Below are 15,715 nucleotides of genomic sequence, written 5' to 3'. Positions count from 1 at the left end.
AAGGGACACACTCTACAGCAGCAAACACATAAATTCAGAAAAAAGTATTTACGCAATAATATTTTTTTAAAGGTACTGACAGGCACTCAATCCAGGGCTATTTTCATTCATGAATGTAAGTGAGAGATCAGACAGTGAGCAATGAAGTCAGTGACCTGTGCATGCACACACATTTAGCTCTCCCCAACCACTCCTTACCCCTCATTTCCCATTTTCCAAATCCGATCTTGATTTTTTCCGAAGTTTCCCACTGAAGTTTGGCTACAAAGGGGCCCTACATGTTTATCTACCAGCACAGAGGGGCACTATGAGCTCAGAGCCCAAACACCAATGAGAGCAGTTTACACATTGAGTGGCCTCTCAGGATTACCTCATGAACATTTAAGACTATCCTACTCGTAAAACATACAAAACCTACATCCAGCTACAATGATTAACTACAGTCACTTATATGAAAGAAATCTTTAATTGTGGGAAAGTGGTTAGACAAAAAAGTAAATAAATATAATCCAAACATACAAGATAATGTGCACGGTTGACCTGTGCATAATAAGACCGGGAATGATTACTGAGAAACTAAATATATAAGCCAATTTGGACTTCATGTTGATCTTAAGGCTGTATAGGTTTATCCTATGGTAAGAAATCCAAAGGATATCCTTCTGGATATGGAACAGGAACAAAATCAGAGCAACCTGTAATGGGTCCAAAGAAACATGTATGCAACATATGGCAAACACAAATTCCTCAATATAAAATAACGATCTGTTGGCAAGAGCAAGCGATGTATAGGGAGCAGGCTGTTAAGTGATTATATCCCCCTCTAAAAAATGTGCAATAAATGTGTGGTGCATGTTTCATCCAGGGATCAGTTTACTGAATATTAATGTCAAGAGGAACCACAACAGAGTTGTGTTGATGATTAAAAAATGGGTTGATACAGCGGGCTTCTCATTTTGCTTTTGCTCAGAGAATCTTACAAAAAAAAAAGAGAGAGAGAGAGAGCTGCAAGATTTTTCAAACACAGGAGAATGCTGTTTACATGTAAAGTATGTGTGTGCATTAATGCCTAAAGAAATACATGAAAATGTATTCACACTCAGGGAATACAAGATGTAGATGAGATTGTTTCTTCATCGGAACCGATTTGGAGAAATGTAGCATTTGCTTTCGATCACCAGTGAATCCTCTGCAGTGAATGGGTGCTGTTAGAATGAGGGCATAAACAGCTGATAAAAAACATCTTAAAATAATTCACAAGTAATGTAATTAATCGACAAACTGTGTTTTTGTAATAAACAAAAATATGTCAGTGGATTTTAAAATAAAATGTTTTGCCTTTATTATGATAGGACAGTATGTAGACAGGAAGCAAAGTTTGGGAGAGAGGGGCGGGGATTGTGAAAAGTCCATGAGTCTGGATTCGAACTTGGGACACACAAAGCGCAACGACGCTCTATGTCTTTTATTTGTATGTGAGAAGAGAATAAGGGATGGACTTTTCACTGAAGGAAGCATTATTATGGGTTACGGACTGGTATTTGGCCAGAAGTGACCGTTTAAATTTAAAATGCTTTATTGATGCAAACACAGCTTTCTGCTTCACAAGACATTCATTGGTGGACTGAAGGATTACTTATGGATTATTGTGATGTTTTTTATAAGTTGTTTGGACTCCCATTCTGACGGCACGCATTCACTGGTGATTGGTGATCAAGTGATATAATGCTAAATTTCTCCAAATCTGTTCTGATGAAGAAACTCAGTTATATCGAGGCTGGCCTGAGGGTGAGTAAACTTTCTGCAAACATAGGTGAACCATGAATGCATCTTACATCAGCCTCTACTGCCAAATACAACTAATGTAAAGGTAATCTGTAGCATTCAAAATAAACCATTACAACCAACCAACAATTATTTCAAAGAGGTATTAGACAACTCTTGTTTTAAATGCTAAACGTTAAAAAGGGCCAATAGGCTTCCCACCAATGCCCATGCCTCCCATCAGCAAGACAAACATGAAACCCAACCTGACTACAACTGGTCACAAAAAGTCACATCAACCAAACTGCTCAGAACAATCTATTTCCCCTTTACTATACCCCAGGCAATCTTACAAGAATGAGGGAAATTCCTTTTTTTGCCTATTTTAATAGCCTGGGCATAAATGGAGGGTAATTTAGTCATATCAGAGAAGGGAAAGTAGATTTTGAGTAGTAGCTCTCTTAACACGCTCTGACAAAATGAATGAGATGTGTAAGTCTGGAGGACGGCTTGACCCAGGGCAGGGTTATTGACATTGGCAAAGTCCAAAATGTTCCCCATGTTTGCATTAACAGATATTTTTACTGTAATCAAAAGGCATCAATCACGAATCGCCAACCACAGGAACAGTTCCTCCACAGAGATTTGGCATGTTTACCCCACTACCATTTCCCCCGCTTTTGTTTATGTTTCCAAGACACAGGGATGTAATATCACTTAATGTATGCCATTAAATACGACCAGCCCTATATTGCCAATGGGAATGAAATGTTTGGCATTGAGAGTTTAAGATCTCATCAATGAACTCAATGAAGTCTCTCTGTGGCTGTGCTGGACTCGATGAAGTGAGGTTTCTGTGGGCTCCGAATGGCTGTGCCTGCTGCTGACCGCTGGCTGACCAAGAGCTCTTTGAACAGTAGTAAATCAATGGGCAGCATTCACATGGAAAGCCACCAGTGACTTCTGGACAAGGAAGTTGAATTTGAAAACCAAAAGCTGTTTGAAGGGTCATCATAAGAAGAAACCGCAAACTAGATCTGATGCCCAAGTCAGTGACGCCATCGTCTTACGGAAACCAAATTCTACAATCAGCTCTTTTTAACATAATAAAAGTGATTAGTAAAAATATCAACGTTTTCAAATATAGTTTAAATAGTGAGTTTCAAATTAATTAAATGTTAATTTAGTTAATTAAAAAAATACTTGAACAGTGTTATTTTAGCATTATTTATATACTATAATAGTTTTTTACGAATGTTAAATTAACATTTTCATTGAAATGTTATTTGAAAGTAATTTTTATTAGTTTTTAATCACTATTTATATTATAGTTTTAATAATTTATTTATTTACATTTAGTAATTTTAGCACTTCATCTTATTTCAGTTAGTTGCCATTGTAACATCTCATTTTTTTATCAGTTTAAGTTATTTTATCTGATATTTATATTCTACGTTATTTTAATTACAATCAACAAAATTGATTTAGTTAACAATAATGAGATAATAAGCCTAATTATTTACATATTAATTAGATCATTTCTGTGTCACTAGTTTCAATAAATAAGAACAGCAAAAATAAAGTTTCTTGGACACACCCACTGTCCGCCATTGGGCAGCTAAATGGATAGTCCCCCCCTCACATCGTCCCACTGGTTGATCTAACATTGCCCTTTTAGCCTGCAAAAGCGAAAAGAAAACTAAAAACTATCCAAACTACTTAAATAGTTAATTTAATCTAACAACAAAAAAATATATATATATTCTGCACATGCCTGCACAATAAAAAACAAAAGTTTTCAATGATCTCTTTAGCAGTTTTCAGTTGATTGCAGTCTGATATACTAAATCCTCAGCATGAGAAGCAACACAATCAGCTATTTCCTTAGACAGGGGCATCTGCGAACCAAATGGCAGAACATGATGAGGGATGGATCATTGAGATGAACAAGACAATGTGCCGTGGAAAGAAAAGTCCAGCGTATTTGATACCGCCCTCCTTAAGACAGCCATTGATTGTAATCAAGATTGTCACTCAAATCGCGAGATTGGGGAAATGAAATATAACTGTTAATTGCGTCCCCTCTTTCATCTGCGCTGGCTTGGCAAACGCCTGCCGCTTGTTGTCATCTCTTGGCACATCTGAATCCACTGCCGAGATTTGACTTTTAATCATCCAGCTCGTGATTGCACAACATTATATGAACAGCCATGGATGTCACTGTCTGTTGTGTGAGCCAGAGATCAGCTGTCTGTCACTGAATACTTTAAGACTGTGATTCCGGTAAAAAGTATTCCATGTGTTCACATTCAAAAAAGCAGTTGTTTGATACTTAGTTTAAGAATAATATATACTTGAACCAGCTACGAGATTGCCAGAAAATTTCAGAGGATTTCAGACTTCAGGAAGTTTTGCTGTTCGTGAGCAAGCTTGTCTGTCCGAACAGCAGACCTGATGTGACCAACGTTCACCTAGACTGTCCAATCCATCAAGCGAGCCAGTACAAATGCTGTTTTTGGAGATCTGAGCCATCTGCATGTGGTTTGTCTTATTACAGGTGAGGGCTTGGTAATGTCTTTCCCACGTAGCAAGCTCAATAAAAACGTCCATGCTGCTTTATGGATGAACATGCTGGACTTTCATATACTGGTTCAGGCAGAGGAGGGAGACGAGGCTTGGCTCGTTCGTCAGTCCCGGATGCATTCCACCTTACTGTTCGCTCTGTGAAAGGATTCCAGGAGGAGCATCCAGCAACCTGACAGACACTACAAACCAGCATATCAGTCAGGACAGTGTACGGCGGTGTCTGAAACTGTCAGGGGACTTCACGGCCAGTGTTTGTGTGTGAAGGTACAACATGTCCTAAATAAATTTGTTTCAGAGTCTTTCAAGTCTTTCACCATAATGTGTTGTTTAATAATTTACTCAAGTGAGCTTTAGTGATAACTAAGGCTGATTAAATATAAATCAGAATACATTAATAGAATTATATGCATCATAAATTGATATTTATATTGAAACAAGAACCTGAACCATGCAATATTGTGAGAAAATTAAGTGATAACCAAATGCAAATTTATTTATTTGAAAAAATAAAGAATGTTTTATATGAATTAATTATTTATGATAATAGCATTAATTAATGATAGTCTTATAATAATAATAATAATAATATTCTTAATTAACGACAATTATTTAATAATAGTAGCACTTTATTTTACAGTCCTGTTCCTAGTGTACATACTACGTACTTATTATAGTAATTACAATAACTATGTAATACTAGGTACAAACCCTGAACCTACCCAATAAACCTAACCCTAACCCATGTAGTTACCTTGTATTACCAGAAGTTTCTTAGATAGTTTACTTACGGTGTATTTAAGTACATGTAAGTACACGTACTGTAAAATAAAGTGCAACCGTAATGATAATAATAATATCTTGAATGGTAAATAAAGGGGAAAAACTATCTAAAAATTACAAAATTATAAACAATTATTCCCCTAAATAACCAAAGTCCCTTAATTATCTGCTGCCATCTACTGTCTCATTTATAACAGTGGTAATGACATCATGCTGAGAGTGAGAGGACAGCAAACAGTGGTTTCTGCACATCACTCAAAGATCGTTCTCTATATGAAATTTATGTAGAACCAAAAAGCTTTAAGAAGTGCTTAAATGTTAGCTCATGAGAAGAAAAACTATTTTGACTATTTGTAATATAGTTCACATCTGAAAAGGCTGACACTTTGAGTTAACTTTTAAAACCACAAGCTACTTTGAAGTCCGTGGACAACTCTGAATTGGGACAGATCATATGTCAACCACTTACATGACTGTCCTTTATTGTTTTCAATATGGGCCACTTCAGGTGATCACTTCACCTTCAGAAGGACTGTACCATAACTGTATGTTGGATTTTATACACCGGTCAGACATGGCATAGCTGAAATACCCAATCTGAATAATTAGAAAGCAGGTGTCCACATGTACTTTTGGCTGTGCAGTGAATGTAAAGAGGAAAATATCCCACCTTCAATCATATCATAGGTGTCTGGAGGCATACAGTGTCCAGCATGGCTCACAGCCCACACTGGATATCTCTGGATGAATGTCTGATACAGCGTCCACATGTATGTCTTGTAGAAGCCCACCACACCTGGGTTACCTGTGGAAAGGTGAAAACTTAATTTAGCTCAACTTTCACTTCAGTATAAGGATTGTTGTGAGACATGGTGTTCATTGTTTAGACAAGAGCAGACCAGGTCTGCTGATGTAGCTCTGCTGCTCTTCACAGATGAGGTTAACTGCAAGTGAGGGGAGATAAGGGGATAAATGGCATCTCTGATACCCAGCTGCCTTCAGTGCAGAACAATGGGCACTCTGTGTGGTCACAGGGAACTCACTCTCTCGCTCCAAAGAGTATCGATGGGCCACAGCCTCGCAGACCGATCCGTTAACCACAACTGTTGTGTGTCTACTTGAGGTGAGATTACACGTAAATGCATCTCACAAGTGTTTGAATAATAATGTTTAAATTGGCTAAGTATTAAAGAATCACTCATCATATTCATAGGACATATTTAAACTAATTATGGCACTTTTGTGAGTTATGTAAATGTAACCCAAAAGTACTTCAATCCAGGCTAGTAAACCTGTTTTTTCTTTTCCAATTCATATTAACATGCAAAACACAATATACTCTGACATTACAAAGTAACATCAAATTCTAAATGGTCCCATATACTATACAATGAAAAGTAAATATACTAGATAAGTGTGACATATGAAAAAAAATGTATATTAAAAAATATTATAAATATATATATAAAATATCAAAGAATTGTGGTTTCGAATGTGAGGTGTAAAACATAATGCAAAAAATAACAATATAAATTATGAATACGTTTACTATAGCTTTTACAGCAAAAAATACATGTACTGTCCCACGAACTGAAGGGGGCTGTTTTTGGACGTTTTCACACAAGATTGCCCTTTACGTGCTAAAAAGTATGTACCATCTATCAGAAAGCAGAAGGAATGTAGTAGATTGTATGCAACAGGTTTTTCAGCAGTTTTGATAATTTTACTATTTAAGAGGCCTAGGAGTTCATGCATCAAATATGACACAATAGGTTTTTTGGGTTAAAGCATGACTAGTGAAGCAAAGTTCTCCACCATCCGTCCCAGTCTTCACAGCAGGGGCAGTGTTCGCTGAGATACACTGCTCTGATATGAGCAGCGAGGGCCAACAGCAGCCCTTCTCGGCTCTTTTCAAACTGATTAATTCCATTTGTATGTTTTTATTCATGCTGAAGGTTCCCAAATCTCTTTCAGATGGAACTTGACGTGCTCAAAGTCCGAACTGCTTCAAGCCAGTGTTATTAGAAATGGCAGGTTTTTCCCAACCAGTCACCACAATAAAGTCACAGGCTCTCTCGCTCTAAATGCAGATGGAATCAAAGAATGCACTGTCACACATGGGCCCATGGATAGATTTCATCTATAGGGGCAGGGGAGGTCGAAGAGGAGACAAGTGCTCTACAGCTTTAAACACCGCTCCACCCTTGATCTAGCCGAAAATCACATCTGCTTTCCAATTTTTCTGTCCACACTGTAGGTGAAAATGCTGCACAAAACTAAAAGCAATAAAACCACAGACAATCAGACAAATTTTCACTATGTGGGATGCATTGCTGGTCCAATGAGATTTCACTTTGAGAAACCAAGCAACCAACAAAATGCCTTGTTTCTTGACATGACGCAGCTGTGAAGAACAGAAACTGAAATTCAAGGGAAATCCTGTCATCATTTACTCACCCTCATGTCCTTTCAGACCCGTATGAGTTTCTTTCTTCCATAAAATGAAAGTGGATGGAAACCATGAGCTGTGAAGCTCCACAAAGGATGCATTGTAAAAACAGTCCATATAACTTATTCATTCTGAAACAGCTAATACAGCTTGTGAGAGGGAGAGAATGAAATTTAAATTTAAACAATTTAACAGTTGTCACCAGTTTACTCTCAACAGGGATGCACTAATATTAGAAATCAGGCTGATACTGATGTATTTATGTCAGATAACCAATAAACTATTATATAACCGATAACCGATAAAGATAACCGATAAATGAGAAGTAAACTAAATTTAAAAACAGGAAAATAAGCTGTATCCAGTTTCAACTAATACCAATAAATTATCTAAATTATCTATAAAAATCTAATAGCAGCCGATAACCAATATTGAACAAATATATTGTGTATCCCTACCAAATAGCCATTACCACCATTCACTTTCATTATGTGAAGCTTGGAAACGTCATTATAAATAACACCCATTTATGGTGAATAAATGATGACAATATTCAATTTTGGACGACCATTAACTTATTTCTTTAATACTTTGTTGAGTTGCACCATGTTTTGACACTGAATAGTCTCAATCATGACTATATTTGAATGTCTAATTCTCTCTATTAACTATGACTTTTGCCTCAATAAACTCCTACTTTGCTGCTTATTAATAGTTAGTAAGGTAGATGTTAAATTTTGTCATTAAAATATGGTCATGCAAAATATACGCTTATTAGTCCTGATAAACAGCCAATGTGTTAATAACAGGCGTGCTAATAAGCAACTAGTTAACAGTGTCACTGGTCCCTATATTAAAGTGTTATCTTTGGTTTTGTGTGTGTATCAGTACACCAGGGAATTGCTGTAGAAGATCTTCTCCCCTTGTTAATTGTGTCTGTTCCATTCCTGGGTTAAAACTATAACAGCCTCTCTATATGGACATCACAGAGCTTACAGTGAGTCCAGACTAGCGTTTGCCTCTGTGTGGGGAGAAAGAATGCAAAGGAGGCATTCCTACCAGAAAAAGACGACAGAAGCATGAGCTATCCTCTCCTCTCCCACACGTTATCATTTCCCCCTCTCCCTGAGTTCATAAATTCAGGGCTGCTCACCGGGACATTAAACAGATACCCTGCCTGCCGTCTCTGACCCCAAGGCTGCCTGGACTACCACACCACTGACGTAGCCCTGCAGGTGCAGGACCCACTCACACACACCCCATCCTGCTTGCTTACCAACCACACTGATTCACAAATACACACAAGGGAAGCCACTAAATCAATGCATAAACACCAGCAGTGATGTAGGACCCTAGTGGATATCAAAAAATAAAATGCACAGTTGAAAATATATTGCCACTCAAATAAAGAGTCTCCTTCTGGTTTAGTTTGTGAATGCTGCATTAAACCAGTGTTATTTTAGCATCATTGAGATACTATTAGTTTTGTTTTATGGTTTATTTATATATTTATTCTATTTTCATTAAAATTTTGGTTAAGGTTTTAGTAGTTTCATTTGTTGCTTTTGGGCATTTTTATTATAGCTATTTGAATGTTTAAAAAAATATATAAAAAAGGGGATTTTATTATTATTTTTTCATCATTTTAAGATAAAAATTATAAATATTGCTTCTGGCAACAAGCTAAAATAATTGTTTATTTATTTTTTATTTTTTTCATTTTATCTCACAGGAACAAAGTTTTTTAAACGGATTTAGTTAACTATAATAACCTTGCATTTAACATATATTTTAGCATTTAATCTTTCATAGAAAATGTCTGTCAACAGACACCACCATTTAATAGCATTAAAGTGCAGACAAAAACAGGAATGGAGTTAAACAGGTTAAGGAGACCTGCCGTAAGGAAGGCATTAGCAAGTGCTGGAATTCGTTCATGCAGACAGTGTGTGAAGTTGTCTTTAACTTATTAGCTCCAACATGCCATAAAGCTGATCCAGTCTGCAGAGAGAGAAGAACAAGTGAAAATGCTTATTGACTCTGGCAAACATGCAGACACAAGGGTGACTAAAGCCAGATCTCCTGACAGATTGCCCTCTGAGGGTTGTTTCAATCTATTCAAGAGGTATTGTAATCCAGGATAAAAAGCAGTAGGGGAGTTGTCAACCTCAGGAGGTGGAAAAGTTTGGATGGATGAGGAACAATTTACGAATCAACAGAGAATACCACAACAGGTATTTTTAATATAACAGTCAGTTTAAACTCAATTGGCCCAGTAAATGTGCCTTACTGTATTGTCTGAGTTTACAAATACTATTCAAACAAACAAGAAAAACACCACAAAAACTCAAAGTTAATACAAGCATGTTTATATATTTAAATATGTCAAGCACACTAATGAATAGCATTTACACACATTTGTGCATTTTGGAATTGTGAGGCTGTTTAGAAAGAAACGATCAAAATTCAATCAATCAAAGAGTCCTGAAAAAATGATGAGGGTTTCCACAAAAATATTAGGCGGCACTCTTTTCAACATTGATAATAATAATAAGAAATGTCTATTGATGACTAAATCAACAATTTATTACATTACATACAAGTGTATTAAAATAATAAAGAGTAAAGGACTCGCTGCAAGACTAGAAGGGAGGGTAAAAGGTCACTGCTGGACTGGCAATCAAATACAACCTCCGGGTAACATTCCTGAAAGCATTATGCCAGAAATCCCAGAAATGCATGAAAAAGCAAAAATAATAACCTCCTTGGCAAGCCCATCGTAACTCCTGATCCACCTGCTCATCAAATGCAAGCAAGGGAATCGTAATTGCAGAACGTATACAATTTTATATAGTAGCAAGGTGGTCAGCGGAGTTGGCTGGAGTGGAGTTGTTCCATGAAAACTGACATAAATATTAGTTTCCATATCCAAAAAGAGAGGGAAACCCCTTGGAAACTTTTGGTGATTAAAAAAAGGCCATGTTATAAGGAACAGAGAGTAAAGTTCACACTGATTTACTCTGTGAACACAATGTGCCTCAACCTCAAGTGGAAACCAACATACTGTCGAAAGATGACAAAGAAAAGAAGAATCTTTGTAAGATTATTATGAATTATCAAACAATGTGATACTGTGGGCTATTGGATGCAGCTGGTGGGACAAGCAGAGTGCTTTGCACAGCAGGTTCCTGTGAATCAAAACCATCTGGATAAGCTATCCCTGACCCATTGAACATCTCTGGGCTTTAAATAGGACTCATCATAAGCAATTTTTCTTCTTTTGAAATGATAAGGGGCTGAACAATTTTCTTTTACAATTCAATATATAAAATAGCCTTCATTATACTTATAAATCATTATACATTCTGCGAGGTCAGACGAGATCACCTTTAAGTCTGATGTACTTTAGCTGAAAACATGACAATTTGTTATCGACAGTGGGACATTTAGATAAAAAGACATATCTAAAAACATTTGAAACAGATTAAATATGAACAACATGTAGATAAGTCTAAAAGCTCTCTAAAAGAAAGATTTCAAACAGACAGTTCCTATAAAACAACAAAAACAATTGCTAAGCTGACTGCTAAACTAATTCATGTTAGCCGGCTAATTTCAGTGCTGTACTATTACAGTTCCACTGAAAACTTTTCGAGATAGGAAACAACATTGAAACAGTTCATGTTCAGCAGGGGACATACAAAATCAGAAATAACACAGCAAACCTGCTGCCATCCAGTGGTTTAGTCAGTTAACACGGTTAGCATGCTACGTGAACTGAGGTGATTTAGCATTTATGCATCGCACACAAATCTCAGTGTGACGGTTTCTAACGGGACTGAATTGGAACCTGAACTTTTTCGGAGATATATGCCTTAAATACATAAAAAGACACTCAACAATTTGTATTTTGATTAACAATAACTATTAACGAGTAACACTCATTAATAAATCCAGATCTTTCTGGGAAAGCATGATTGCTTTGTTACACCATGCAATAAAAATGTTCAATTTAGTATCATTTACACTAAGCTGGTGTAAAAAGACTATATAATGTTTAAAAAAAAATCTTCCAATGGCAAATAAAATATTATTTGTGTTTGTATCCTTTTACTCTCCTCAGTCAGTGTGCTTGTTTCAATAATACAACACCGATCCTCATACTTATAGCGTGAGCCCATTAAAACAGTAGCACCTGCGCCGGCTCTGGAGGATATAAGAGCCAAGGGAGCCTCTGGCCAGACTGCAGAGATTATTGCTGTTATCTCTGGAGAAAAGGGCACAGGTTCTACAATAACAGTGTCGGCGTATGGGCTCTCCATTTCCCATAAAGACTCTATTGAGCACAATGCTCAGTGACATTCAGAGCCTGGTGAAAAGCGGCCCTCTTTAAGGTCATCAGTTTGACCGTGCTCTCTCTGCAGGACATCTGCAGCTGGGGTTTCTCTTTTTTTAATAGCTTACGTCAGGAATTTAAAAAGTGCTATATGTACACCGTTATTTAAAAAAAGACTGGGCAGTAACTTTTGTTGGTTAAAATTAATAAATTGAAATTGTTTTATTCAGGAAGGACATGCAACTGATCAAAACTGACAGTAAAGACATTTATAAAGATGTTCATCAAATGTTAAAAAAATCCTGAAAAAAATAATTTTCTCGGTTTCCACAAAAATTTTCAGTAACAAAGCCGTTTTCAACAGTGATGATACGAAATGTTTCTTAAGCAGCAATTTAGCATATAAGAATGATTTCTGAAAGATCATGTGACTCTGAAGACTGGAGTAATGGCTGTTGAAAATTCAGCTTTGCATCACAGGAATAAATAACATGTTTAAATATATTCAAAAAGACAACATTTCTTTTAATTTCATTTGTAATGAAAGCATAAGAGACTTCTTTCAAAAGCATTTAAAAAAATGTTTTACCAACCCCAAACCTTTGAATGATAGTATAAATCATTCCAAAATGAGAATAAAGAGACTTTGTTAGCTTTCTATATTTGGAGATGGACAAACAAAGAGGAACTGGGAGATGAGATTTCATAAGTATGACATTTGGTGACAACATAAGACGCTTCACTGAAAGCTAAACTGCTTTAAGAAGAAACTATAAAAAAAAAAACGTGCTATGCAGTAATTCAATGAATCAGGAACACATGACGACTGCCTGGACATGATAGCTTTCGGCAAAACTAAGCTGTCTTTGTTATGAACATTCATAAACAGCAATGGATATGACTAGAGCGTTCAATCTTCAAGAAAAGAATCATAAAATTGGCATAAAATTGGTCCATATAACTTGTATAACTTGTTATTGTTACTCCAACAGATTCATATTGATGAACAATTTGTTCTTTGGAGGCTGAGTTTTTCAATGATTTGGCCAATTTGGCTCACAAAACGGACCTGAATTGTTTACGAACATAGTTTTTCTGACTTGGTGTAATAGTCTGAAATAATATTTTTAGTGCTTAACATCTGCCCCTGAGCTACACAGCTTTTCCATGAAGTCAGTGTGCTAGAAGCTGCTGTCAGGGGAAGAATGGTGGCCCGTAGAGCCATTTTCCACTGGGGTTTTCCTCTTGACCCAGAGCCAAGTGTAAAAAAGGTAGACTCCCGACTGCGCTGAACTTTTCCTCATATCCCCTGCATCTGTTGGACTGTGTTATGTCCAATTCTTCAGATAGCTGTGACGCACTCACCCACCTGTGTACCAATCACTGCTAAACAAGTTTGGCTAGATCCATTAGTTATGTTTATTTATGCCTTGGAAACCAAGACCTAACACAGCTCAGTCTACAATATGCATTTCGGCTCAAGACAGGTTTATTTGGTGCTTGGTCTTAATTATGGAAGTGAAGTCATAGGAATGAAGCTGAACAAAACTTAAAAAGATTGAATGTTCATGCAAACAATGACTGACATTCAAAATGTAACATTCAAAAATATTATGTATAGAAACAGCAAAATAAAAAATAAAACAGAAAGTATACATAGCAATGCCCAAGTTGGATATTTTGGCTGTCTTATTTTAAAATAAAATAAAATAAAATATAGAATTATATTATATAAAATATAATATAATATAGTTATCGTGCAATATATATTAAAAACTTTTTTTGCCATTGTTGTATCATTGAGTTGAAATGCTTGAGTTGAGGAGCTAAAAGGAATAAAATACAATTTGTAATATAAAAATATAAGATATCATACAAAACAAAATCTATTATAATTAGGGCTGATGATTTAACAGGTTAATCAGGCAAGATTAATTATGGAAAAAAGGGCTAAAACTAGGCCTAGACCAAGACCTGTTGCTCACGAGTCACGAACACGATGAAGGACGACTCACTGCACAATAGCCTTTATATGATCCTAAAATTCAAGATATGAGGGCAAAAAATGCACCTGTGGGGTTTTGTTTTAAATCAAGTGATACCTTTTAAGCAATATGAAATGAGCAAGAGTGCTGTTTTTCCCAGTTGCAAATATTATATTGATTTTATTCAAGAGTAAAAAAAAAAAAAAAAAAATGTGTTATATTTTGGACACAATATTGTCACTATTGCCTGTTTTGTTCAATCTCACCAGTGAAAATAGATCTAAACAAAGCTACAGAAGAACAGTTATGCCGGTCTGAGCTACACACAGCACTGTTTGTTACTGAATGGATCCACATTTTTGAACTAATCAAATGAGCTAGTGATTCAGAAATATGACTTATTTTAGAATACATTCAAAATTCTATTTTAATATACAAACAGTATATTAAAATATAAAGGAAGGTCTGAACTGTTGTTTCTTCCTAATTTACAAGCTAAATATATATTGAAAACTAACTACAAACAATATTGTATATTTAGACTTCTTGAGCCATCTTACCTGGAATGACAAGGATGAGCATTTTGGGAGGATTGGGGCTTCTGCTGGCAGCATGCAGGTCTGTTGGTCCATATTTAAGCAGCTCTGTGATTGCTCCGCTGCAGTACACAAACTCTACAGAGGCATCCTCTCCAGGCCCCCCCGATCCTGGACTGCACATCACATCAACCGAATCAGCTCCACACAGTTCTGGGCCTAAATAAAGAAATCAGACAAAAGCAACTGATTATATTATATAAAACCTGCTACACTACAACTAACCAATAAGAGATAAATGTCAAAAGGGAAGGTATTAAAGTACTATAAATTATGAAATCTATTTTCTTACTCAGAGAAAAAAAATATGAATTGAATAATTAAGATGCAGCTACAAGTTGCTGATTAAATGCACAGTAAAACACAGCTTAAAAAAATTGTTGAATCAGCCTGTATTGATTATGGTCACAACAAGCTGCAGAACTCTGTCCCAGAATCCCTGCAATCAGTTCTCAAAGAGCCAGCTGAGCTGCTGCATGATCAAAAGTCAACCTCTGACACCTAATGCCAAAATGACAGCTTGCAACACACTGAACTTTGTAGTTTAGAGTCTGTTATCTTGTTAAGTCCTTTGTTCAGATCATTCAGTTCAGGCCCAACATGCATACAGAAACAATAGAATAGAATAGAATAGAATAGAATAGAATAGAATAGAATAGAATAGAGCAAAGTACAGGTAATTTATATTCAAGCAATTAATTTTGTTATTATCTGGAATCGAAGCTTGTCACTGAAGGTCTTCGATATAATCACTAGTAAATCTACCTTCGACTTTAAACATAAAATTCCAACTTTAACACGCCTGTGTCATTTGAATGACTTCGTCGCATTTCTTACCGACAGACGGTATTCTTTTGAGTGTTTGTGAACGGAGAAAGTTTGTAAGGAGAGATGGAATGACATTTACCGGTAATCTTCCCAAAGCAGGTACCATTAAACCCAAGGAGCGAAACACTTCCTAATATTTCTTCTCCTCAGTCTGAGAACCAACCGAAGCTTATATCGCCACCTACTGTACTGTATGTACTCATTCATACTTTATACACTCAGTTTTACAAGGAATCAAAAATAGAGGGGGTTACTTATATGTAAGCATATGCCATAATTTTTTCAAATTTATTTATCAATTGAACGACTTTTTATCCCTCTTTTTAATCATACATTTTTGATTTAAAACTGTTGATTTTAATATAATTTGATAAAAATCATGTCTTGTCTA

The 15,715-nt window shown here is 36.1% G+C and overlaps 1 protein-coding gene across 3 annotated transcripts in view; it reads right to left on the bottom strand.

Moving 5' to 3' along the window:
• ldah (lipid droplet associated hydrolase) overlaps positions 1 to 15,499 on the bottom strand; it is a 39,053-nt gene extending 23,554 nt beyond the window's left edge. The window contains exons 1-3 of one of the 3 annotated variants that reach the window (XM_026286165.1): positions 15,404 to 15,499; positions 14,461 to 14,655; positions 5,801 to 5,935 (exon numbers count right to left, since the gene is read on the bottom strand). In XM_026286165.1, coding sequence (XP_026141950.1) covers positions 5,801 to 5,935; positions 14,461 to 14,620 — 295 coding nt within the window. In that variant the 5' untranslated portion in view covers positions 14,621 to 14,655; positions 15,404 to 15,499. Of the gene's footprint in view, positions 1 to 5,800; positions 5,936 to 14,460; positions 14,656 to 14,788; positions 14,935 to 15,333 lie in introns of those variants that run through there. The other 2 variants (XM_026286164.1, XM_026286166.1) reach the window with 2 other exon arrangements.
• Between the last annotated feature and the right edge of the window lie 216 nt (positions 15,500 to 15,715).

This window comes from Carassius auratus, chromosome 17, assembly GCF_003368295.1.
Source record: "Carassius auratus strain Wakin chromosome 17, ASM336829v1, whole genome shotgun sequence".
NCBI classification, from domain to species: Eukaryota; Metazoa; Chordata; class Actinopteri; order Cypriniformes; family Cyprinidae; genus Carassius; species Carassius auratus.
Note: the sequence above shows the minus strand (reverse complement) of the source record. Positions and strands in the feature narration are given on the sequence as shown.